General features: G+C 35.9%; 4 protein-coding genes across 4 annotated transcripts in view; 2 read left to right on the top strand and 2 right to left on the bottom strand.

The window, feature by feature from the left end:
• Positions 1-27,552, bottom strand: part of LOC6645657 — a 115,189-nt gene that overhangs the window by 18,762 nt on the left and 68,875 nt on the right. The window lies entirely within an intron of this gene.
• Positions 3,279-4,426, bottom strand: LOC6645654 (mpv17-like protein 2). Its single transcript, XM_002068325.3, has one exon. It carries the CDS (start codon positions 4,354-4,356, stop codon positions 3,763-3,765), a length of 594 nt encoding a protein of 197 aa, XP_002068361.1. The 5' UTR covers positions 4,357-4,426; the 3' UTR covers positions 3,279-3,762.
• On the top strand, positions 15,020-17,406 carry LOC111518961. Its single transcript, XM_023177358.2, has 3 exons — positions 15,020-15,735; positions 16,139-16,897; positions 16,964-17,406. Exons 1-3 carry the CDS (start codon positions 15,171-15,173, stop codon positions 17,269-17,271), a joined length of 1,632 nt encoding a protein of 543 aa, XP_023033126.1. The 5' UTR covers positions 15,020-15,170; the 3' UTR covers positions 17,272-17,406.
• LOC6645652 (pinin) lies at positions 17,762-20,025 on the top strand. The gene is made up of 4 exons (XM_002068323.3): positions 17,762-17,883; positions 17,944-19,340; positions 19,425-19,677; positions 19,740-20,025. Exons 1-4 carry the CDS (start codon positions 17,814-17,816, stop codon positions 19,865-19,867), a joined length of 1,848 nt encoding a protein of 615 aa, XP_002068359.1. The 5' UTR covers positions 17,762-17,813; the 3' UTR covers positions 19,868-20,025.

Below are 27,552 nucleotides of genomic sequence, written 5' to 3'. Positions count from 1 at the left end.
AGGTTAGAACTTTTGAGTAACAATCTAAGATAAATCAAGTGGCATTAGGTTACTGTTGCAACAAGATAAATAAATTAACTCCTTCAAGATGCCTGACAGATGGACATGTGTGTTTTAGTCTATACAAATGTGTGAGTCTGTCTCTGTGGTGTCATCTCAAGGGTTTCGTTAAAAATGCGTGAATCCTAACTAATTTATGGTTAATTAAGTTAAAGCATACACACTAGCATACACACACATACACACACACCGAACCATTTTTGTTGAGTCATTATGTGGCATATGCCACGTGCTCGGCAGGTTAGTTAGTTAGTTAGTAGAAACGAAAACCGAAACAAAGGACTTACATCTCCATGAATACCTCGTTAATTAAGTAGCCTGTTATGAGCAGCAGCGGCTTACCCAACGTAATACATTTTTATGGTCGCAAATGGAATTATAACTGCGGGCAGTAGCCCACATTCATATAACGAGTACAGTTGTTCACCACCCCGTTTCGCCGTTTTCCCCGTTCTCTTCGCTCCATTCTACCCCCACCCATTGTTCACGTTGCTCCTCCTGCTTGTCTCCCCCTATCATTATCATGATGAAGCTCACTGGCTAGCTGACTCTGGTTCTGGTTCTGGGTTCTGGTTTCTCTGGATTCTGGCTATGCTGACTCTTACACTCTTTATCCCTATAGATATGTGTATGCTCCTGGTTCCTGGTATGTAGTTTGCTTTTGATTCTGTTACATCCCGTTGGGGTAATTTCGTAGACAAACATCATTGGCATTTCTGTTTGATGACTCTGAGTGCCAATTAAGTGTGTGTGTGTGTGTGTGTGTGAAAACAAGTCCTGGTGTCAGCCCTGCTTCATGGTATATGCCTCTCACCTGAATTGATAGAGTGAATATACAAAAAAGAAAACATGTACATATCTCTATATTCGTCTCCATAGAGTTATCTATATGTACATACATACACACATATGTGTGGTTAAATTCATGTAATAACAAAATTTTCCTGATTGGCATCCGATAAATGATGATTGATTGACTTGGCAGAGCGTGAAAATCATATATATCAATATGCCTAGCGAAATATTTCACAAATAGCTGTCTCTTTACATCGATGGAATATAATTTTCCCACGGCCGCCATTGTTCCAAATCGCTGCCCATGAAGTTCCCCTAAAGCTGCTATAGATAGATACATATAAAGATAATTCTTAAATTTGTTGACTGACTAGTTTTTAGGGCCAAAAACTAAATAATATTTCAATACTTCAATCAATTGAATTCTAATGGTTTGAATAATTACCATCAAATTTATTCTAAAAAAATAATTTCTCCATTGGTGACGAATTAGGTTAAATCTCATTAAAGAGAGATGAATTTTGAATATTTGTTGACTCTAACATACCCTTTTACTCGGGGTACAGGGTATAAAAAAAGAGCAGATGACTGAATGTCATTGTAAACTTGACAGACACTCGAGAAGCCTCTAAGCACTTTACAGCGAATTGTGTCAAGCATACAAAATATATACATACATACATATAAGTTTATATTGTATACATATACATATAGGTACAGACATTGGGATGGATTGGATGTTGTTTTTAAAAAACTTAAAAGGTCAAGTTACTCGCTTAGAGAAAACTATGAAAAATAAAACCCTAAAATTTTGTTAGTTTTAAATTTGATACAAAATATTACGCATACTACGTGATGTCTGAGAGATACTTTCTCAAAAATAACTTTTCTATATCAAAACAATTGCTATGAATTAATTGCTGAAAATGTATTGCTGTATGCTTAAAGAGGAAAGAGAAAAACAGACTTTATGAAAACGTTAAAGCTTAAATGACAAAATATATTACGCATACGACATGTGAACCTTACCAAAAATAATTGTTTCTATTTTATTTTACTCTTCTATTTTATGATTTTTAACTAAAATAAAAGGCTCTTATTTTTGAAATGTCTTCAATATACAATGTTTATATAAATTTTCGAATATTTCTTTAAGTAATATTTTGTTTATTACTCAAAAATTTTACGATATATTGAAGATAAATCAAGGATATCAAATGCAATGAAAAACAACCAGCCTAATGTATACACATATATATGTACATATATATATATACATATATTGAAAAAAAGAAACAAAACAAACAATAGACCAAAACAAAGTGCGAGCACCGAAGTCTTGATACCCTTGACATTGAATATATTAAGTACACTCATTGAATTTTTTTAGCAGCAGTTTTTAGGAGGCTTATAAATAGGTATGGGTGGAATTTGTTGAAGTTATTTACATTCAAGTAATGCCAAGTTTTGATTCAGACCATAATGCTTTTTATTCTAAAAGGATATAAAAATCAAAAGCAAAAAAATTGATGTCAAGACGAGCGTTTGTCGACCGTGCCAACGCGGCTTCACACCCTTTGACACACACACACACACACACACATAGGGAGACACATCAACACCCAGGCCAAGACACAATCACATACACACACGTCAACTAATCCAATTTAAATCTCTTAACATGATTTGCCGCTTTCTTTTCATTTTGCTGGATTTTATGCCATTATCCCTTTTTTCGGTTGTTGGGTGACTGCTGACTACTACCACTACTAGGACTACTACTACTCCTACTAAAGATGACTTCCTGTCTTTACTCTTATCTTCTGGCCCAACAAAAAAAGAATAAAGAAAATAAGAAAGAAAAGGAGAAGACCAAGGACTGCGGCTAAAGGGTTTATTTATTTGGTTTAGTCGCCGTTGCCGTTGCCATCGACATTGCTTTTGCCTTTGCCGTTGCTTCTTTTTGGCTCCTCCTATATATGTATCTCCATTTTGTGATTTAATTTAAAAGCTCACCGGGCGAGGGGAAAGTTTTTTGAGGCACGTGGCCAAGTATAAGCTAACTGGGGCATTCACTGCGTGTAAGAATCTGTGTATGTGTGTGTGTTTGTCTGTATGTGTTTGTGGTGTGTAGGTGTTGCTGTTGCTTTGCTTATATGGTTAATGTACTCTATATGCATCAAATGAGAATACGTGCTAGTGACTATGTATATTTGCTCTTCTAGTAATGTGGATAACAACAAAGTTTAATGGCAAAAATATTCAGTTCAAGTCCACTTAAATTTATACGCGGTCTATCTCAATGGAAGAAACCCAAGTTTTTATGCTGCATGGGCCAAGGCAACCAATGCTAACACTAACGAAAAAAAAGCAATTTCAGCTAACTATAACCATATGACTGAAAATTAAAAGAGCTAAAAAACTTGGATAATACGCATTTAGCAAAAGTTGAAATTTAATGTCTTGTAGTTAATTCTATATTCATGATAAATGATATGAATCTTTTCACTTGAATGCTATTACACGAATGTTACATTGGCTATCGACAATTGGTTATGCGCCCATTATTTTCTTCCAGTGTAATATTTGTAAAAGTCATCCTTTTGAAAAATTCACACCAGATACTTGTTTGGGGGAGTCGGCTAAAACGGGGGAAAAAGATATTCATTGTTGACTTTTGGCACATTTCTGTTGTCATTGGGCCATTTTGATTTCTTTTGATGTTGCCTTTTTCCTTCCAGCCATATCCTTTGACAATTTAAACTTGATTATAGAGAAAAAGGACAGCATTCCATTCTGCCTGTATGCTGAAGTTTGTTCCATTTATAGTATTTGACAAAAGAAAAAAAATTTTGAGAATTTTCTTGGTTTCTTTTTTTTTGTTTTTTTTGAAGTAATAGTTGTTGCTTAATTAATTTTCGGTTCATCTTCCTTTTTGGCTTCCTTTTTGACTTTGCTATATTTCACTTTCGATATATAGACATCATAGCCGAGACTGATGCTATTATCATAAAGAACACGATATTTTGGTTTGATGAAAAAGAAATTAAAGAGCTGGGCAAGCGGCCAGACAGTCCATTCGGCCTTGTAGAGTATGAATGCCTTATCGCCAATTTCCTCTTTAAGCTCTGCCCAGTTTTTTTTCTCTAGCACTCCCATGGTGACAAAGAACACCACTAAAAAAAAGGGTGAGCATACGAATTGATCTAGCAATATTTTACGTACAACCACACCAATTGTACGCTTTGGATAAACATAATCTAAATATTTATACCAAAAATGACACACAAAGCCCACGGTAAATCCAGATATACCCATTCGCACAGTACGTGTGCGATCCCATTTATCAGCTTCTCGAGTGTAACGTTCATATGATTGCTCCATGGCGTCTCCGACCATACTCAGTGACACGGACATACCCAAATTAGTGTAGATCAGATATTTTGAACTGAATGCATAGCACTTCCATCGATTTAATGTTAGCGCTAGATTTCTCCACATTAATACACTGATTTGACATTGCCTAAGAAAAATGTTTTGAAGAAATTTTGTAAATTAACTTTCCGTGTAAAACCAAAAACAACAACAAAAATTTTTACTAATAAATTTCGATGATAAAAACAAAGAAATACTATGAAATACGAAAAATAAAGCAAAGGGTGTTAAAAAAAAAAAAAAAAAAACAACAACAAAATAATAATGGAAAAGTCGGACGGGAGATGGGATCACGACACAACTGTCATTTTAACTTCAAAAACAAACAAGCAGCGAAATCAATTTGACGCCATCAAAAGCAAAATGAGTTTTAAGGGGATTTGTGCAAAGGTACCGAACGACATTACAAATTCACATACAGAGTCATTCAACGCCCAAGGCGAGGGACAAAAACATAACACACAACAAACACAAATAAGAAAAAAAGAAAAAAAAAAGGGTTTACTAGACCAAAGCCGAACAAACGTTTCACGCGGCATTCAAATGAAGGCCAACGCACATGTTGCTCTGCTCCAATTCATATATCCACCCATATATCTCCTTACTCCTCCTCCATTGCCCTCTCCAATTCCATTTGCCGCGCATTTTGGGGAGTTAATTCTACCAAATCATTTGCACACGATTCTCAACATTTTGGCAACCGCAAGTAACCAAAAAAATAAAAAAAAAAAAACAAAACCCATAGCCCTTTCGTTTAGACCCCTTTGGGAAATCACATTGTACTATATATATTGCTGCGACCTTCGCAGCAGCGAATTGAAATATATTTACGGCTTTCTACATTTTACGCTAAAAATCCAATTTTATTTTTATATGTATATATGTATATGTTAGGGTTTTTCTTTTTTTCGTTGTTGTTGTAGTTGTTTTGCTTTCTTTGCCGAAAATTCGCCATAAAACAAGGCAACGAACCCCAAACCAGCCCGCAGGGGACTTCCGGTCTTCGAATCTCAGGCTTTAGGCACTCCTGTACGGTACTTGGGCACAGAAATCTGTTTCATTAGCGCTCAATGTTAAGCAAATGAATTTGTTTTCGGCCTTTTTCGTATTGTTATTGTTGCTTGCATGGGGCAAAAAACATTTAAATCCATGAAAAAAAAGAAAAGAAATAAATAAATGCCCAACCATTAACTGAAATGTTTACCAATGTCGAGCAAACACACACAAAAAGAGAAAAGCGCAAATTTACAATAACTAAAATAAATTGGAATACATTTTTGTTTTAATTATCTATTGACTTAAGCCCCAAACACCTGGTCATTTTTTTTTAAGGACCAAAAAGTATACCAATATACATATAAGGACTTATTTATGAAATATTAAAAATGCGATTGTTATAAAATATTTTATTTTATTTTTTGTCAAAAATTAAATTTGGTAACCAAAATCTAGACCACATAAAAAATTTGCATTTTAAGTGCATAAGAAAATTAAGGAGGAAAATTTGAACTAATGAAATATTTTCAAATGAATATACATATATGTATGTATATGAAAACCATTCAAAGAAGTACATTTTAAACGAAATGGTGCTAAAGCATCCCATCCTCGGTGTGTAATCTCTACGGTTATTATAGTCAGGCAATGTTAATATTAAGGAAAAATCTTTTAAAAATCATTTAAGTAAATGTTTTCAAATAAGGAAAATGTGGCTACTCAAAGAGAAACCCACCGTCAACTTATTCCCTTGTAATAACGTAATTTTTGTTTTTGGGATGATGAAATATTTTTAAATGAATATACATATATGTATGTATATGAAAACCATTCAAAGAAGTACATTTTAAACGAAATGGTGCTAAAGCATCCCATCCTCGGTGTGTAATCTCTACAGTTATTATAGTCAGGCAATGTTAATATTAAGGAAAAATCTTTTAAAAATCATTTAAGTAAATGTTTTCAAATAAGGAAAATGTGGCTACTCAAAGAGAAACCCACCGTCAACTTATTCCCTTGTAATAGGGCCTTTTGTTTTTGGGATGTTAAAATGTTTTAAAGAGATGTTTTTAATTAGGGAAAAATAAATGTTTAAAAACTTTGATTAGAACATTTGTTGGAATAAGGAAAAATTGATTCAGTTGTTATCCAAACAAAAGGAAGTGACTGAATGAAGAAACCTGCGAGTCGTCCCAGTATTTATACCCTTTCCGCAACAAATTTATCCATGACAACGTGATGAAAATGAAAAGCTTATGTATTATGCCACACTGACATAAATATCGATAATTATAATCGAGTATCGACTACCAGAAATTATACCTTTTAAACGAGACGTTCCTATCTCAGGCGGTTCGATTTACCTTTTTATCAATATTTTCCGATCAAAATTGAAATAAATTTTGCAACGGTGCGGGCAAAATATTCGTTGCAGTTTTTCAATTTCTCAAAGAACGATTTTTAAGACACTCTGGACGGCATCTATTTGAAAACTAATTGCCTTTGTTATTACGTTCGAAAACAAAAATTTATCTCTGTTGTTTACACCGTTATTTTTGCTCAAATGTATAAACGTACATTCAATATATCATATATAAGTTCAATTTAGTTGGAATTCTACTGCATATGTACAATGTATGTACATATGAACATTCATAGGCATAGGCCTTCATATATGTGTATGTGTTATGGCTATTAAAAGTCTTTAAACATCCGAAGTTTTATAAATACCTTCATAATTTATAACTATGTATATATCTAAAATATTGACCTTTTTTATGTTACAACTTTGCAGAATTAAAAATTATTTGATCGGTATTTCACTTCCACCGTTAATCCCAAGCATTCCCCGGAGATGGATCGAGTGGGAATCGGGCCTTAATTCGATTCCCACTCGATTAATTTGCGGGATGGTTGAGATGGTCGCCAGTGGGAATCGTGTGTAAATTACTAAAATGACCATTTCAATAAAAGTTATCGATAGCAATTTCAGTGTGGCATAATACATAAACTTTTCCTTTTCATCAAGTTGCCATGGAGAAATTTGTTTCGGAAAATCTTTTAAATACTGGGACGACTCACAGGTTTCCTCATTCAGTCACTTCCTTCTGTTTGGATAACAACTGAATCAATTTTTCCTTATTCCAACAAAAGTTCTAGTCAAAGTTTTTAAACATTTATTTTTCCCTAATTAAAAACATCTCTTAAAACATTTTTACATCCCAAAAACAAAAGGCCCTATTACAAGGGAATAAGTTGACGGTGGGTTTCCCTTTGAGTAGCCACATTTTCCTTATTTGAAAACATTTACTTAAATGATTTTTAAAAGATTTTTCCTTAATATTAACATTGCCTGACTATAATAACTGTAGAGATTACACACCGAGGATGGGATGCTTTGGCACCATTTCGTTTAAAATGTACTTCTTTGAATGGTTTTCATATACATACATATATGTATGTATATTCATTTAAAAATATTTCATCATCCCTAAAACAAAAATACCGTTATTACAAGGGAATAAGTTGACGTGGGGTTTCTCTTTGAGTAGCCACATTTTCCTTATTTGAAAACATTTACTTAAATGATTTTTGAAAGATTTTTCCTTAATATTAACACTGCCTGACTATAATAACTGTAGAGACTCCACACCGAGCAAGGGATAGTTACAATGCCCACAAATTGTAAGTCCAATCATCAGTTTCTTCACAGACGTGTATTCCATTTTTCTAGTCTTTACTTTACTCCCTCACCCAAAAGGTTTCCGATTTAAGTTTTTTAAAAAAAGTTCTTCATTTACAAATTGTTAATTCATTGCAGTTTGTTTGCTGAAGTCTAACACTTTAATTTAAAATGATTTTTGTATTTGCGTTGCCTTTAAAGTGATATCCAGGCATTTTTGTGGACCACTTAAAGTATCATCTCATCAACTTCGGTTGCCAATTTTAAAACGATTCGGATGAAAAGCACATAGATCGTGTAGGAACAAACAGTTAAAATTTGAGTTTTATTGTAGAAACATCTCTTTTGGATGGATGATCAAATTTTGGCACGGCAAGTCTTTATGCACCATCGCCAGTGGGAATCGCGCTTTAACCATTAACACAAATACTGATATACATATGTAAGCAATTACTACTCCAAAGAAAGAAGTTGGTTTATTTATGTCCATTTAATTTGCCTAAAATTAAGTTAACTTGTTTATAGCATACTCTTGGAGTGTAAAATAATTGTCTATATTTTTCGCCAGTTGTTAAACTATGTATTTTAAATCTTTATAATTTTTATCATGGTTTTATTGTTTGGTTCGTTTTATTGCCATTTGCTTTAACAAATTTGTTTGCGTTTGTGTTTAGTAATCCCTAAAACTCTTTTTCTTGAGCATTATTTACAATTCACAATCCTTTATTTATTGTTGCCACTTTTGTTCTAGCATCATATCGTCTTCTCTCTTTCTGTCTCCTCGCATCTCATAGCATGGAAGAGATATTGTGTCGCCTGTCCTGCGGCAGGACAGGACATACCTCGCTGGATGTTCGCCAGACCCATAGAGCATGACAAAAAACACACAAAAAAAAAAGAAAAAAACATAATAGAAGGGGAAAAGTGAAAACAGGCACGGGCAACAAATGCATTTTCATAGTTTTCTCCACTTTGTTATGCTGATTTTTCACATTTTTCGTTTCGTTTTTGTTCCGTTCTTGTTTCTTTTGCTTTGCTCTGGTGTGTTCTTTTTTCGTTTTTGGCACTGGATACAGAGAGTTTGGGGTTTGGGCTTGTGGGAATGGGTTTGGGTATGGGAATTGGGTTGGAGTGACGACCATGTGCGCATTTTAATTGAATTTTTTATTTCGCTCAATGAAAGCAAAAGCCTTATATATACATGTATATATTGTAGTACATATATACATGCATACATACATATGTAAGGGAGCAGCCAAGCGCAAAAAGTGTCATAATCCCTTACTGCCCTACGTCCAGGCCCAATTCCACGGGGGGAGGGGAGGTTAAATTCAATTCGATTAAATGAGCAACTGACGACCAAAATCAATTAAATGATTTACTTACTTGAATAAAAGAACAGTAAAGAAAAGCGAGATAGAGTGTGATTGTGTTTGTATGTGTGTGTGTGTGAGCGACAGGGAGCCCAAGCAAGAGATAGAGATACATATTTTGCAAATCATTCTCTAATTGATTTCAAATCGATTTTTGTATAACATTTTGAATCCATCAAACGTTTGCTTCATCTTCAATTTATGCAAATTGAATTGAAATGTGCTCTTAATGAGATTCCTGATGAGACCACACAAAATGCATTCAATGACAGTCGCAAAAATCCCCATGAATCGAATATAGCGACCTCACTGATTGATGAAACGAATTTAAAATCCAAAATCAATGGACAAAATAAAAAAAACAAAACGAAAATAAAACCATTGACTACTGGTTGAAAAGACCAAGCGAAAAGAAACGTAAATAAAACTGCAGGACAACCTTAACCAAGGTTGAAACCAAGAAAGTACGTGAAAATTCTTTGAAATGTATTTTGGCATTTTAAAGGAAACATTCTCCTCTAGAAGCTCGGACAATTGTACAATTTTTTGTATCAGATGAAAATCTATTCATACTTATTATTAAAGAGAATTCTTATATCAAGTTTGTATATACATATGTTTGTTGTCATATGCATGTATAACAACATTACCATGGCTAAATGATGGCAGGTTGGGGGGGTCAAAAGGTACACATGCTGGTGCTGCTGCGTATCGTTTGGGGTAAAGGAACTTTTGGTTCAATTTGAATTGTACCATTGGGCCAAAAACCAAGTCAGCAACAGCATCAGTATCAGCAGTTAATGTCAACGTCAACGTCAACGTAAACGAGCAAATTGTCAACATGACGGTAGCAATGCCAGTCGACGCCAGTCGTGCCAATTTCGTTTAAGCAAACAAACAACACCGGTCTACAGACAGCCACCGTATTCACGCCCCGTCGAGCTAACCAAAATAAACCAAGTAACACCCACTAGCCCTCCCATTGGGACTTTTTGGCGAGTGCACAGAGACAAAAACAAAAGCTGAAAAAAAGAGCAACAAACTGGCGACATGAAAGAGGGGGACATCTCCACCTGATTACCAAAAGGATCGCGTCATAAGCATGGCGTTTGGTTATGAGGCGCAAAAATCTCATACATCAAGGCGACACTGCCACTGATGAGAGAACGATGAAGAGAAGGGTGAAGGGTGACGGTGGATATACGGTTGGCTTGGCTTGGTTTGGATTTCAGATTTCAGCACGTCTGAATCAGAGATACCTTTTCCTTTGGTCATGCACCGTGTCATAGCCCACACATCAGGACATGCAGCAAATAGCATCGCGATGTTGGAAAATGAAACGCGTCGTAGTCTGATGTGAAAATTGAGCACGTGTCGTCCAGTGGCTGTAAACTGAAGTAACATCATTATCATCAGCATCATCATAACCATTATCCCTGCCAACATGCAGAGTGAATTGAGTTTAGAATGAGGTGTGATGTAAGTTGGCTCCGTGTATATACATACATACATATGTACATATGTATACCCGGATACTCTAACTCTAAGTGGCACATGAAGCGTTAAACTATTAAGCACATGCTGCCATTGCCATCGTATCTGACACAAAAAGCTGCCATCACACCTCCTTATCCGTAGGTAGAAATTCATGGCTCTCACACATCTACATAGCTGATAATAAATCATTTCTATGATGCCTACTACCTAGAGTCTAGAATGCCAGTGCCGCAGGTAGCGTCCAATGCATATTATGGTTCATAAATTCAGTTGGCCATAATGGGAAATTCAATTTTATCATCAGAATGAGGCGTGAAATAATCTAGGAATCTAGTAAATACATTTTTCTATTAAATTAATGTGTAATGAGGTTTTCTTCTTTTAAAACTAAAAACGTCATTTAATATCGAAAATCAGAATTTATCGATAATAGCGCATTTGTGCTGATCGTTAATCGTTTTGGCAGTACTGATAGTAAATTATGGCAACCCTTCGTGTAGGAAATCTAATTAGTTGGGCTAATGCAAATGCTTTTTAAATGCATGGCAAAAACTTAAGCATTTTGAAATGGTATATAAAATATTATTTAATATTTAAGTATACATATATAAATTCATGTTTATATGTATGTGTGTGTGTGTACGTATTTAATGTAAGACACCTTTGAAAGGTAAAATGGACGACGGACTGACGGCTGAACATTACAGTGCCGGATCCAGGCAGAAGCAACTGGTAGAGAGTTGTCCTCCCACCAAAAGGATTGCAGAAAAAGAAGAAGTGCTCAAGCAAGATCTGCTACAATCAAATATATGCTACAAATGCCAGCCTTATATATAAAATCTCTTGCTCTGGATCCGCCCCTCGCTCTTCAGCCAGGGCCCTACCCTTCGGTAGTACAAGGGGCAAAGAGGAAAAGGTTTGTTTCCTAATTAGAATAATTTCGCGCTGCGTTGCGCTTGGCAACGTTGCAAATGTTTTGCCAGCTGCTGCTCGAGCAGGTGGCGGAGGTACACACAGACACACACACACACACATACATAAAAACACACATATATATACAAACACATACACACCAATGAACAGAACAAACAAAACCTGGCTTTGCCTGGGCATCGTGACGAGGATAAAAGCAAATGTCAGACCAAAAGGTCAGCGAACCTGACTCTCACTACACACACAAACAGACACACACACACACACACACACACACACACACACAACCACATGCATTCAGAGTGACATGGCATAATCAGCATAAAACCACCCACAACGGTAGCCCATCTCACTTTCTATTATCATCTCTTTCATTCGTTATCTGTCTCTATCTCTGTTGCTCTCGTTCGACTTTCGCTCTTTACTTGGCATTCGTCTTCTTTGCTTTCTTCTTATTAAATCACAAAAATTTAATTAATTTTACAGAGATTTACCATTTGTTATACATTCTGTTAAATTTGACTTTGTACTTTTTGATTTTTCCATTTCTCATACACACACACACACTCATCCCCCGCACAAATACACACAGACATAACAAACATACATACACTAATTTCCCCATCATTTGCGGTTGAGTCATTTTCAAAATTTGAATTCTTGCCACATGTGGCTTAATTTTAATTAATTTCAATGTGTGCCAAGAAGCTCACAGGCTGCTTACAGGCTGCTCACAGTTAGGCGGCTGAATACTCAGTCCCTAGATTCAGTTGCCAGCACTTGCCGCCAAAATGATTATGAGTAATTAGTTTTAATGCTCTGCAAGCATATCCTGGCAACAGCTGGCAGCTAACAGCAGCAGCAGCAGGAGCACCATCAGAACCAGAAGCAGAAGTAGAAGCAGCTGTCCTTGCGCCTCTACACATCCGTATCCTTGTATGGGGAGCTACTGCTGCCAGGTGAAAGCTCTGAGCTGAGAGATGAAAGTAAAAATTCAGATAACAAATGTTATCTTCATAAATTTAGTCAAGTGCCGCCTAATGAAAAATAATAACTCAATGCTAAAAGCAAAACATTTATAATCAAAATTTCAGATGAAATAAATTTTCAATTAGTTGCCAATTTAATTAATATGAATTCCTATAAATAGCAGCTAACTAGGGCTAACTGTGGCTTTTAAAATAATAATAACAAACTATACTTTTGCTATAGTCTTCATGTATGTAATTTAATTTGAGACTTTTTTAAATTTTAAACTCTGTAAACTATTTGTTACTCATACGCCCAGTGGTCGTTTGATCCTAAATTCATTTTGAGCGTGTGTTATTTTTAATATTTTATATCTGTCGTTTTTTACTTTTATAGCAGGCACTTTTAAAATCTCTATAAAATATTTACTAACAAAAGTTGTGCACACATGTTTTTAAAAAATGCATAAATCAATAATAACTTATTTCTTATTTGTTTTGAATTTAATTCCTCTAACACATTGTATGGAAGAGCATATTTGAGGAATCAATGAATGGCCAAATAAAGTTATTAGAGGTCTCCATGAATGTATTCTTTTTCAGAGAGAGAAAAGTATCTTATGGTAATCTAATTTTAATCAAAACTGCTAATTTTCAACACGAAAATCATTTCATACTTTTGAATCAATTTGTGACGTAAAATCACGCCAAGTTAAAAAACCCAAGTAAAAGAAATTCATACAAAATTCAGATTTTTAATTGACTTCAAATTTAATTTCGGGGCCAAATTTAACAAATTTGTTTGTCCTAGACCTAAAATTCTTTTTTTGTGAAATTAATCTTTACTCTGTCTTATACATACATTTTTGGCGACTTTAATACATCCTTTAATACAAAAGGATATTCTGTAGTCGAGACACTCACCTAATGTGCAAAAAACTAATATTTTCAATGCTAGTCATATTTGAACATGTCGCTAAGTTTGCTTCTAAATCTGTTAGGTAAATAATAGAGTGAGAATCCATGGACAGACTGAAAGAGTGAGGGAGAGAGATAGAAAGAGAGAGAAAAAGAGTAAAGAAAGTGTCAACAAAGAGGGTAACAAGGGGTTAAGTGAGCTACTTGCCAATTCCAGCAGAAGAAGAAAAAAGAAGAAGGTAAATCTAAAGGTATAAACAGTGCAACAAAAAAACTCAATGTAGAGCACTCACACACACACTCATATCAGAGCAGACACTTACACACACAAAGAGACCAGTCCAGACACACACACACACATGAAATTCTGGCAAAGGAAAACGGAATACCATACAAATTTAATGGTGCGCAAATTTTGATTGTTTTACTTTTAAAAAATTTTCTTTTCATTTTAGTTGCCGTCTTTTTTTTTTTTTGTTTTTATGCTTGTCTGTGTGTTTTTCACCGTTTTTCCCATTTGGTTTGCATTTGCTATTTATTTACTTTAGCAGCGCTTTGAATTCATTTTCTCTAGTACCAACACACACACACAAACACACAAACATTTTATCCATATTTGAGATTCAAATATTTTTACATACTTTGCCATTAACTTTTGGCTGGCGGCTAACTTCCCTTCTCTCCCTTCGTTGATTCATCCATCTAGCAGAAACTTTGCATTATTTTAATACCCTGCAAACAGCAAAAGGACTCAATGGACTTCTAAGTGCCGCTAGTGAGAGACTAAAGCAACAGCAATTGAAGTGTACATCACAATGTCGGCTACGCATAGAAGATTTTGTTATGTCATCTTCGTTTTTTCCTATTGAAAAGCCCCTGGAGTAAAAACTTGTTGTCAATGTAATTTGATGCCCACTCCAAAGCATATTTATCCATTGTCTCCACCTTGGTTTTTTTCTGTTCTTTCTTTTCCTTGGCTCATCGTTTTCATATAATTTTCGTTATATTTTTCTTCTTTTTTTTTTCCTATGGTTGTTGTTGGGTTCTTGTGCGCTTTACTTTTTCACTTTTCGGCACGCTCTGTTTAGCAAAGCGCAAATTGTAATTAGAGGAAATAGTAGTTGCCATGTGGACAATGGAAAACTTTTCGAACGATGGCCAACATGCGTGTGAGTGAGTAAGGATATGTGACTAAAGAAAGCAATAAACTCAGGATGTGCTCAAGCAGGTCAAGCATAGTAAAATAAGTACATCCACATATACATATATACATACATAGATGCTTTATACATACATATATACGACTGACATTTGAGATAAAACATCTAACATCTAAGAACCCTTAGACTTTTCATTCACAAGTTTAGATGTTTTGGAACATCTCTCATTTCTTTCATTTAGTTAGTACATATTTGGTAGTCGAACTAGAACTATTCGATTTTATTTCTCCAGTTCTTATTTTTTTGTTTTTAAATATTCTCTCAAAGTATTCAACTTATAGCGCAGTACATCATGGACGACAAGAATATTTCAAATTTTGAACCTCCGAAAGACAAAGACAGTGAGCCATTAAAAAGCGATTCCCTACCAAAAATTGAGCATCTATTCAAAGACTTTGGATGTATGATGAATGATGAAATTAAACCAAAATTAGTTACAAATGTGACAATACCAAATACAGAGCATACAGAGGCGCCGAGTGCCAAACAAATGGATATAACGGAATGGTCTCGTCAACAATCCAATGACAAGGATGAACAAGGATGCATTCATTATTTTAGACTATCCGATATGGAGATGCCTTGCCAAGCAACCAACGAGACCGATTTTGATCCAAGCAATTCCATTTTGCCCGAAAGTAGTCAACAGACTTCATTGCTATTGGCTAATAAAAGCGCTGGCTCTTGGTTTATACAAGGATTTATGGGCATACCAGTTCAAAATTTGAAATATAAATCTAAATTCGGTGACAAGAAAAAATTACCAAGACCCGAAGAAACTTTTTATATGGATGCAAGAATAGTTATGGCACCACTTTCAAAATCAATTGGGCGGATGTTGGCCAAAACTTTGATGGGTAAATATTTAAAATTAGTGTCGTTAATGAAATATAAATTAACCGCAAAGAGGGTTAAACTTTAGATCTACCTATATTAATTTCGATTACTTTTGAATATGTGTATCTATGTTGATTGTTGAACATTGATTGCTAGACCCTGAAATTTAAATTTTGATTCAAATTTTGGTTAATAGTCGGCTCGATGTCAAACTACGAGTATGACAATAAAAGGAAGCACATGAGGTGAAAAGGAAGCTTGATTAGCTCGTGCTTCCAAGTTCCACTTTATTGTGTTATCTAGGTCGTAAGAATGACCTCGATACGGCTTATACCTAAATTCTATTATTCTTCAGAATTTAGAAATGTATTTTTTAAATTATCCGATGTCTAATTTATTATATTTTCCTTCATTGATTATCAGGAATTGTAAATACCTTTACAAGAAATCCCCATGATAGCACAACTGAAAGAACCGTTCAATCAAAAACCTGGTTGGAGGAGATAGTTTTGGAAATTGAATCTAAACGATATAATAACTTTTTGGAAATTAATGAAGAGCTAATTGAAGTTTCTCAGAGTGACGAACACATTGAAAAAATTGAATCAAAAACCTTTTTAGACAACATAATTTTACAAATTGACTCTAAACGATATAATCCCTTATTAGAGATTGATGAAGAGATAATTAACGATTCTCAGAGTGAAAAACACATATCTTCAGATAATAGTAACATAGAAGACGATTCTAAAATCTTAATGAAAGATCAGCTTTTCGAAATTGATTCAAGTGGTTATAATTCTTTTTTAGAAATTGATGAAGAGATAATTAAGGAGTCTCAGAGTGAAGAACACGTATCTTCAGATAATAGTAACATAAAAGAAACCGATTCTAAAATCTTAGTGAATGATCAGCTTGTCAAAATTGATTCAAGTGGTTATAATTCTTTATTCAAAATTGATGAAGAGAATTCATCCAGTAATATTATTTATTTAAAAAAACAAGATGTGGCTGAAAACGGCAAAGATAATAAACAGCCAGATATTCCTCAAATAGTGGTAAAAGTATACCAAATCTATGAGATTGTTGATCCCAGGAATATAGTTAAATCAGGCATAAAGATTTTTAGTGAACCCACAAAAATTGATTATTTGGAAAATTTCAAGGACTGGAAACGTTATGGTATTACATAAATATTTTTATTTCACACCATTTTGGCACAATAAAATTCATATTTCTATATTTTAGGCGAGGGTGAAATTCAAATTTGGCAAAAACATGAACCCATTGCTAGCTACTACATGCTCCTCTGGGATAACGCGAGCTTCGAATTGTTGATTCATATGAAACTGGATGCCAATTGGAAAATTGAATATTTCGGCAATAGCAGCGACACTTGCCGCTGGATGAACTTAAACTATGCGAATGCTCCAAAGGGTAAACTAGAACAATTGCGCTGTCGTTTCCCAGAGTCCAATACAGCAGAGCAATTCCTGTTGCTGGTGGGCGATTGTGTCGAAAAATTGTGTGCTGGATTTGGCCCGAAAACGAAGTAGTAATTTTTATTCCTCTTTACTCAATTTATTTGTTAACAGAAAACGAAACGAAAGCGGTGGCGGCTTTACCAACCCCATCTATTTGTGTGTATTGAAATAATGAAATAGAAATAGAAATTTTTGTGGTAACTCAAATTGTAGTCAGGATGTATTAATTAAAGGCAGACTTGTGAAACTCATATTAGATATATATATATATATACCTGTTTGGCAAAATCAGCTAAAATGCTGAAATTTCGCATATGCGTTTATATTTTTATGTACATTAGCATAATTTTAGGCTGTTCTTACGTGTAAATTCACTCACACATCACTTTAAACAAAAAGGTTTTTTTCTTTTGCTACTTTTAAAATGGAATAACTTAGAGGCATGCAAGGGTATACAAAAATCGAATCTGCTAAAGCTAAACCAACTCTTTGGCTAGCCATTGTTGTTAGCAACCAAATTGTGGTAACATATTTTCAATTGATCAAACAAATAATCAACCAACTTGTTTGCCTTGTGAATTTGTTCTCACTTACAGTTCAGTTTAGTTAACGTTATGGAATCCGAGAAGCTAAACGAATTGAATAAACAAATCAATGAAATTAAAAAACGTATTTTATTGGCTGGTAAGATTTTGATATTAATTTTTTGTAGAAGCAATTAATATATTTACCCATTTTTTGAAGAGGGCCAAAAGACGGCCAATGCAGCCGAATGGCAGAAACAGAATCGCATTAATTGTGATACGATAACCACATTGAAAAAGGATATTAAAGAGCTGACTGTGAAAGTGAGTCGCTTGCGTAATCCTCTACAACGACCAGTGGTCATCAAGGAGCCTAGCAGCGAGCCAAGAAGAACTCAAAGTGCCACGCCCACCATTATTGTAGGCAAAGCCACATATCCGGTAGGGGCTAAAAATGCCGAAGATGCCATTTTTCTCACCGATCTCAAGATCACAGAGAGTCGCAAGCAAATGGATCTAATGCGCCATCGTTTCAAAATGCGTCAACAGTATTTCACACGTTTGGTGGAGAAATATCGCGAACTTTTGGCCAACAAAGAGGCTCAGAATCAAAATCTTGGTGAGAAACCACCAGAAACTCTTGAAGAGGATGCTAATAGAAAGCTTGTTTGCCAACTGGAGAACGAGATTCATCGCACAAATGTCCAATGGATGGAAGCAGAGCATATACGTAAGAAATATCGTTCCATTGAGGCATCTCTCATGAACGATGCCGAGCGATTTGAGCGAAGTCTCAGAGAATTGGAGCATTCGTTGAGCGAACAAAAGGCCGAAATTGAGCGGTTGCAACAAGTCCATAATGAGGCTATCGAAATGCGAGATGCAGCCAAGGTTATACTCCAGCGGCAAGAGCAACAGGCAAATTTATCGCAAAAGACACGAGAACGTCAAGCTCTTGATTTTCGCAAGCAAGTGGAGGCACGTAAACTGGAATTGGAGCGCATTGGACGGAAATTGTTTGCGGAGACCAAAACTTTAGTCCATCAGGATAGCGTTGGATCCAGTTCGGGGGATCAGCATACGGCCAAGACTGAGAATGGGGATGTGGATGGGGAGCCCGTGTCTCAGCTGGAGAGTGTCACCGGCGATATGGAGACTCTGTTCAAGCAATTAATGGAGGCATCTGGTGCCACCTCACCCCTTGAGGTATTTGAACGTTTCAGCGCCCAAAAAGAATCGGCTGCCCGTTTGAATTATTTGCGCAAGGCTGCCGAAGCGGAAAAGGCAAATTTGGAGGCGGAACGCGAGGCTCTGACCAGCGAATTGGAGGCTTCGAAATTCTCCGATGTCAAGGAGAGTGAAGTTAATCAAGAGGTTATTGAACAAATTAAAAATAATATTGCTTCCATGGAAGTTGAACGCAAAAAGGATGTAGATGCAGCCGATAAATCCATGGGGGTCCTTAAATATCTAAAAGAGCGCATTTGCGAAATGATTTTCAAAGTCCAGGAGGTAGATGAGAGCAATATTGACATGCCAGAGCGTAAATTGCATGTGAGTGTTGCCGAATTGCCCAACTTTCTTACCCACACGGCTGAGGATGAGGATCTAATTGAGGTAGAAAATGGACAGACACACATATATATTTCATTATATTCTAATTAGTTTTCTCTCTCGCTTTCTCTCCATCCATTTGTACAGATACTAAAGTTGAAAATCAAACGTTGTCAAGAGCTTAGCAAGCTTGAGGAGGTGCCACCATTGGAGATACCCAAGCTCGATCTGGAGGAAGAAGAGGAGGAGGCATTTAAGACAGAGCCACCAAAGTCACCATCAGTGCACGAGGGTGAAAAACCTCAGCCCATGCCTATGTGCTATTACAATCTTTTTGCTGGACGTGCCCAAAGGGCAGCTGGCACTTCCTCATCCTCGCCAGAACAAGCCCCGGCAGCAGGTAAAGTTCCAAATACATTCATTAGAATTATTCGACAACTACTCTTCTATTCTTTTGTTAAGTGGCCACCGCGGATGATGATAATGAAGTGCCCTCACGAAACTTTCTCAAACGTCAGTCAGTGCTTATTGTGGACTCAAAATCTAGACGAAAACCATTTAGGCCCACTCCCGGTGGCAGGCGAAAATAGTAAATCCAATGGAAATGGAAAATTAACTGCCCTTTAAAGTAGTTGTCTCATAGGACAAAATCAAAGAAAACCATTTTTATACCCTTGCATAAAGGGTATATTTGCCCTGGCCAGAAGTGTAAAACGCATAGAAGAAAGCATATCCAACCATGTAAAGTATATGCATATATTTTTGATCAGCACGAAGAGTTCATATAGCCAATTCCGTCCGTCCGTTCGCCCGCAAGAGCTACAGAGCTAAAATTTTGCATGTAAGCATCTATATATTCCGGATTCATCCTGTCAACCTGTCCTGTCGGATCACTAAATCATACACATAGCTCCCATAGCAACGATCGGTCCGAAACAGTGATTTCCCAAAAACATTGTTATTTATCACTTTGAAATACCTACAAACCACTATGCCAAATTTGATCAGGATCGAGGGACTATAACAAATACCTCCCATAGAAACAATCGGTCGAAAACAGTGAATTTTATTCCATTCTTTTTGGAAAATTCGAGTTTTTAGATAAAATATTTTTCCTCTTTGACGCCTGGGAAGAGTAACAAAAAAAAAAAAAAAAGTTGCAAGGGTATACAAACTTCGGCTTGGACGAAGTTAGCCTTGGCCCTCTGGTTTCTATTATCTTTAGACAATCCTTCTCGTTTCAAATGAGAACTTTAGGGTGGGCTGAGACAAGGAAGGGTCCACAAAATTATGTAAATTTTTAAAACATATTTTTTGTAAAGGGTAAAATTGAGTTATCCATTTAAATCCAGGTATCAGTATTTATAAAGTCCAACAACGAATATTAATATTAAAGTTAAGACATATAAATAAATATAAGCATTACAGAAAGATTTCTGCAAATAGAAATTTCGGAATATTTCGTTATTATTAATGGTTTTAGGTTAATGAGTATATTAAATGCTTTTTATTTGATCGGAAATTTATATTTGATTGAATATATTTTCAATCTTAATTAAAATTTCAATAAAATACTCATAAATTTATATATGAAAAGAATTGAACTTGAAAGGAATATCTTCACAATGTGAATAAATTAAACTGTTGCATAAATAAATCCACTCTGCCAGTTAATAAATAAGCATTCATTTCTGCCCTTTGTCTTTTGAGTTGAGTTGACCATTTGAATTGCTATTCACGAAAGCATAAATAAAGGCATTCAAGACTAAGCAACAAATCGAAAGCCCCTTTGGAGCGATTTAATATCTCAAAGCCAGAGTTGAGCAGCTAACCAAACTGTATTTGCAGCTTGGCTAGATCTGGATGTCTGGTTGTCTGGATATCTGGTGGTGATGCTGTTGCTGGATAAATGTCAACGGTTTCAGTCAGTCAAATGACATAACAAATAGCTGTCCGGGCGATGCAACAACGACAACGAACAGAGTAAACAGAATTTACTGCTACGAAGGACTCTGTCGGGCAAATGAAGTGCAAAACGGAACAAAGTGCAGACCGCGGCTGTTGCAAGAGAAATAACCTTTCAAAAAATTGTTTACACCACAGCAAATGCATAGTAGTAGAGCAGAACGGAGACCTACACGACCCAACATCAGGGGCGTTACTATAAAGGGGATAAATGCCCGATTCCCCTAATCCCAACAGATTTTGTGAAAAAGGATAGTAAAATTGATTGAAAGTAATTCGTAATGTGAAGACACCTTTATAAAATAACACAATCGATGCTAGTCCTGTTCAATTCTAATGCGATAAACTAACTATTTTATTTTAAAAACTAGGAAAACTCATTTTACAAAAAATCGTAAAATATTCTAAATTTTTAAAAATAATAATATAGGTTTTGAATTATGCAGCACCTCAAATTGACATTAATTCGACTTAATGAGATTTCTTGAATAGGCAAAATCAATTTCGAAAGTCTTAATATTATTTAAATCAGATTGTTATTGTATCAATGTTGGAAAATAATATTTACCCCTTTAGAGGTCTCGTTTCGCTCATGGCTAACATAGAACAAACAAGGATGTCTGTGTTATGTGTATGTGTGTGGGTGTGCGTGTTTGTGTGTATGTCAACTAAATGTCAACAACGAAGGACATAAACCACAGCAGATGAACGAACACAAGTAACCAACGAAGGCAGTCAGAAGAGGGCAAAAGAGGGCAGGCGGACAGGGACAATAAGGGTGTGGTTTGTGCACAGGATGGCTAAGAAAAGCGAAACTCCGAAAGGAGTCAACCTCTTCTGACAAGCTAGAAGATAAAAGCTAGAAAGAGAAGAATCGGACGAGGTAGAGGGACAGAGAGGGAGAGAGATTCAACAACTGGCCTGCAGGGCGATGGTAGACAAAGGCTAGATTCTGGCCTTGGGTACTTGGGTCGTTGCTGCTATTGCATTGTGTATGTGGGAGCCCGCAGAATGAAAGTCAAGGATAATAATTGCTTGGTAAGGCCGCTTCCTACCGCTGTCCCCTGCTTCAAGGACCGAGACCTGCTAGCCAACCGGTTGCACTGTCATCAAAAGAAGTGCTTAACACTGGAATGCGGCAGCGCGGTCTGCGGTTGATGGCCAACGCCGCACGCTAGCCAGGATTCCTCACAATTCGCACCCCATTACCCGACTCTAGCCCATCAGTAAATACCAAGGCTGTATGCGGATGGACTGGATTCAGATAGAAAGAGAGAGAGAGATAGAGGGAGACAGAGAGTGAGAAAGAGATATGCAGATGGAGTATATGCAGCGCTTAAATGAAATTTTAATTATTTTCCTTTATTTTTTTTCTGTTCCCTTATAATGAGAAAATAAAGGAAACAGAAAGCCAATGACTTTAACAGAAGTTGATTAAAGTTGACGAGATTAAGCCGAGGTTCAATCCTTGTCGCGAGTCATTTAAGCCAGCTCATTCTCAATTTGATTGATAATTAAAAAACAAAAAAAAAAAAAGGGGGAAAGACATAAAAGCCGACAGGATATTGAGCATGTTAATGATGGCATTTTCAATTTACGAAAATTTCATCAGATTAAACTATGAAAAAAAGGGAAGTACTTGAGAGTTGAAAAATAAATACAAAAGTGCCCCGGGTTAACCACGTCAGTGCTGATGACTGTATACCCTTGCAAGTTTCGTGTCAAAGTTAAACATTTTGTTATTTAATTAAGTATATATAACACAGCGCCAAGTTTGATATGCCAAATTTTAATTCAAGTTGCACAGCAAACTTATTAAGCAAGTCTTCATACCAAATTTTTCGCCTCTAGCTCATGTTCATACGGAGAGACATATAGAAATAGACGAACTCTATCAACTCGGCTGTTGATGAATATCAAGAATATACTTTATCAGGTTCCAAATTCTCCATCGATCGTTTCCATGCTATTTGATAAAGTTGTCCTATATATGAAAATAGGTACAGTATATAGAAGAAGTGTACAGCGATAATTTCAGCACTGTAGCTTAAACAATCTTCAAAATATATTGGATTGATGTACAGAAAAACACACTCTTGATATATTTTTTTTTGCAAATTTAATTACTTTTTACTGTAATTAAAAAAAAGGTGAATCGTATCTCTAAGTTATTTGTATAGCTATAATGCTTTAACTACGGCTTTGACTTGGAAGAAGATGCCATTCTAAAGCTTTCGCAGTCTTTTTCTCCCTTTCTGTCTCTTTTGCCCCCCTTCTTTTGTTTCTTTTATCATCTTTGCTTATCTCACCATTGTCAGATCCAATTCCACAAATATTTGTATAATTTTGCATGACAGACAAAATCGGTCCAGCTGCTGCTTCTTTTTGCTTGCCATGGCTTATTCAACAATACAACACGCCATTTGCCATTGAATTATGATGATTGACTTTTATTACATGAAATTGCAATTTATTTTACTTAACAACAAGCAGAAGCAGCCGCAGTAGCAGCCGCAGCAACAGCAGCAGCAGCGCAACAAGAGCAGTTGAAAGTAGCGAGCATTTTTGAATGAAAAGTTATAAAGAAATTACGTTATTTATCATGGGGAACGCCTTCCCATCAGCTTACCGACTACCACTAGCAGGAGGAGCAGCCACCAAACCGTTTCCGTTTCCGTTCATTTATTTGCGTGACTGTCAAACACACACACACACACACACATACACACACTCAGACAGTCCTTTGGTTGTAGTTTGCAGCACACAGTTAAAAAAGTTTTTTGTGGCGGCAGCAGAAAATTTAAATTTATTGTTTTGCGGTTTTTTGAACGGTCACCCATGGCAAAGCCTTCGGCGGGCACCCAAAAAGTGCCACGCCCACACTCTCTCTTTCTCTCGAGGGAGGTGTACTTTTAGTCAATGGGCTTAAAATTAGTTTGTATCGATGGGCGTTTGATTTACGGCCAAATGGAAAATTGCTTAATTGCCTTAAAAATGGGCGTGTTCAAGTGGCAAGTGGCAAACGGGAAAGAAGCGAAAATAAAACCCAAAAGCAGAAATTAATGGCAAGTTACAGTTGGCAAATCCGATCCAATTACACCGAGTTAAGACCAAAGTAAATCGTTTAAGTTTACCATTTGATACCTTATAATTTACCTTTACTTAGTCTTAAGCCAAGTTTAGCCAATTGGATGAGAGTCCTGCCGCCCTTTACTTGGATGAGGCAAATTTTTGCCTTTTTATTTTTGCTCCCAACGAACAAATTTTTGACTCAGCGCTAGAAAATATTGGCTAAGCATAAATCTTGTCTCCGACGCAGACTTGTTTTTTGTTATTTTTTTTTGTTTCAGTCTCATCGTTTGCCATCATCCATCCTTGAGTTGCTGTTCGAGATGGCGCAGAGATGCCTGGTAAAAAGAAAGAAGGAGGACGCCAAAAGGGGGTGTGGCGTTTGGGCTTACCGAGGTGGGTCCGGGACTGGGTTCGGGCATACTTGTGTTGTTACAGGCAGACAGCTGATGCATAAACCATTAATTTATGGGCATATCGATTCGGAAAACAAACAAGAAAGTTACAGTGTAAGTCAACAGAAAGAGCGACCTTTAAATACCCTAAGCCAACTGAAAGGATGTACTATGTTGGTTGAAATGGCCTCAAAACTGAGCACAACTATGTACATACAGATGCTATAGAAGTTAGTAATAGACACGCATGTCTATTACATTGTGATATTCATCTAATCTATAACTTATTGTATAAGCTTTTCCATCCTTTAATCCATATTTTATGCATCAAGTTCTCTTTTCAAATATATTTGTCTATTATTCCAACTACCTCTTTGTAGAGCGATCAGTATCTTCGGTATTTTTTTATCTTTATTCATATACATATGGAGTTTAATTTTTATGAATTTATTATAACACATTTTAAAGAAGCCATCAGTCGCTGATGGTAAGTAAATTTTAAAAATTCGAAAAATATTTTTATTTTATCAACTCGTTGTTTTTTTTTTTTTTATTTTTGACTTAACCATTCATATAGCAAACTGTATAATTCGGAAATTCATTTCCACAATATCCAGTGGCCTCATCAAAATATGGATAATCCTTGGGACACTTTTCCATATGCGTCGATTGATCATTATAGCATAAAGCATATTCTCTGCACCCTGTGTTAATGATACTAACCATTGATATATTCAAGTTAGCACAACGATCGTAGGGGCAACTGTAAGTATGTGCTGGGGCACACTTTTGGCTCCACCATTGAAAATGTAGGCCCGAGGGACAACTTTGCCATACGCCTACATCAAACTGAGACTTACATACGTAATACCCATAACAAGTAAGGGCATCCGAAAAAAGTTGTGGCCCCGAAGAACGATCGTTTCGATAGTACTTCGAGCAGACATAGACATCAGTCTCTGGAGGAGGATAAGAAATGTACTCATTGTCAAAGTCGAGGCAGTGCTCTGGGGGGATTGATTGACAACGTGCTGTTTGGGGATTAAAGTATCGTCCAGCTGAACAACGTTTCTGCTGTCCAATGCCATTTATACACAGACGATAATTCCTGCAATCCATGGCATCTCGCAGACGACTTCCATTCTGAATCTTTGAGCAAATATCTGGAGCCTGTGGACACCTTTCGTTATCTGTAACATTAACACATTTCTGCAGCTGGTTGCTAAAAAGTTCACCTGCCTGACATTGCAAGTATTTCCTCTCATCATTCCAATCTTCGTCACACATTCTATATATGCTACAATTCGATAAATCAGCCACATAATCATTTGGCTGCAAATGAAAACAAATATCTTCTTGTTTGGCTAGGCAATTCACTTCACTTGCCTTTCTGCAGGTCCCATCTCGAAAATTATATAATTGATCAGCAGGACAAGAGCCATGAGTCACAAGAAGACTATCCTGACAGTAACCCCAATTCCGACAATCCGTGGGATCGCCTATGTATCCGGGGCCAGGCCAAAAATAACACAAATCTTGCATCGTATAGCAACTGCAGCCAGAGATGATCAGTGCAAGAAAAGCAAGTAATTTTTTGTCCATGGAAGCTGCAGTCAATGGATTTTAAAATCCTGCTTCTGTCAGCTTCAGACTATTCTAACTCTCAATACCAATTGAGTACCATCTCCACCCAGAAGCCAATGCAAACTAAAAAGAGTTTTGATAACGTGAAACAGTTCATGTCACATTCTCATTGCTTGATTTTCACAAAGTAAAGATAAGGTGACCCACAAAAAAAAAAAAAAAAAAAATTAATAGAGAGACTATACTTTATAACAAAGATTGAATATGTAACAGCAATTGAAGAGATAGTAAGAACATGAAACAAATTTCCTTAAAGATTGGAGAACTCACTTTTTGTACAAGAAATTCCTAAAGTGCTATAGTCAGATCTTCTCACAGCTAAGTTTCAATTTTAGAATTTTAGATTAGAATTTTAAGTAAATGTTTGATTTGATACTTCCAAAATAAAAAAATACTTTGTGAGTTAAACATTCACATTGATAAATTTAGTATTACTTCATATTTGGAACTTTATTGAAATAATTACAGTTTCAAAACGTGTTTGAATAGTTTTTGTTTTGCTTATGCTATACTTCTAATATATCTTGTAGCTTCCACAGAAACGATCGATCGAAAACAGTGATAAAAGTCAATAACTTTATTATTTTTTGAACAATTTTTATAAAATTTAATAGATGCTAGTTCAAAGTTGATGACAGCAGATGACTATATCAGATAGCTGTCATACAAGCAAACGATCAAATTGTCTGCTATAAGGGTCTCTTTACTCTGTCTTTTGTAGATATGCGACTTTTCATCACTTTGACACCCATAGACAGGGAAAGAGTAATGCTAAAACTTGAAAGATTAGGTAAATGAATTTCGCCGGCGAAGAAGGCTGCTGAAAATGATTTTCCCTTTTTGAATATGCTTTCACCATTTATTATTCTAGTTCTTAAAGTAGTATCCTTTTTTTTTTGTTCTTTGCTTTAAGTGTAAGTTTGTTCTTTTGAAGACAGTTAATATATGTCCCATCATCCATTTTACTAAAGGTTCATCACATTATCCTTAGTACAGTTGCTGTCAGTTGATACGTTGCTTTTTTTTTACATTAGTTAAACGACAAAGAATTGCATTTTGTTGGCTCACAACGACTAAGTGACTTGAAAATCCAGTTTTCCCGCACACACACACAGACACACAGACACGCACGAAAAGGATTGAGAGAAAGTGAAAAAGAGAGGGAGAGAGAGATATAATAAAATGGCGACTGGCTTCAAATG

This window comes from Drosophila willistoni, assembly GCF_018902025.1.
Source record: "Drosophila willistoni isolate 14030-0811.24 chromosome XR unlocalized genomic scaffold, UCI_dwil_1.1 Seg143, whole genome shotgun sequence".
Taxonomy (NCBI): domain Eukaryota; kingdom Metazoa; phylum Arthropoda; class Insecta; order Diptera; family Drosophilidae; genus Drosophila; species Drosophila willistoni.
The sequence above is the reverse complement of the archived record's forward strand: the minus strand, read 5'-3'. Positions and strand labels throughout refer to the sequence as shown.

Coding starts and splice junctions, on each gene's coding strand:
- LOC6645654 (XM_002068325.3), bottom strand. CDS start 4,356: ATGTGGAGAAATCTAGCGCTAACATTAAATCGATGGAAGTGCTATGCA.
- LOC111518961 (XM_023177358.2), top strand. CDS start 15,171: ATGGACGACAAGAATATTTCAAATTTTGAACCTCCGAAAGACAAAGAC. Junction 15,736..16,138: donor GTTGGCCAAAACTTTGATGG/GTAAATATTTAA, acceptor ATTGATTATCAG/GAATTGTAAATACCTTTACA. Junction 16,898..16,963: donor CAAGGACTGGAAACGTTATG/GTATTACATAAA, acceptor TCTATATTTTAG/GCGAGGGTGAAATTCAAATT.
- LOC6645652 (XM_002068323.3), top strand. CDS start 17,814: ATGGAATCCGAGAAGCTAAACGAATTGAATAAACAAATCAATGAAATT. Junction 19,341..19,424: donor AGGATGAGGATCTAATTGAG/GTAGAAAATGGA, acceptor CCATTTGTACAG/ATACTAAAGTTGAAAATCAA. Junction 19,678..19,739: donor AGAACAAGCCCCGGCAGCAG/GTAAAGTTCCAA, acceptor TCTTTTGTTAAG/TGGCCACCGCGGATGATGAT.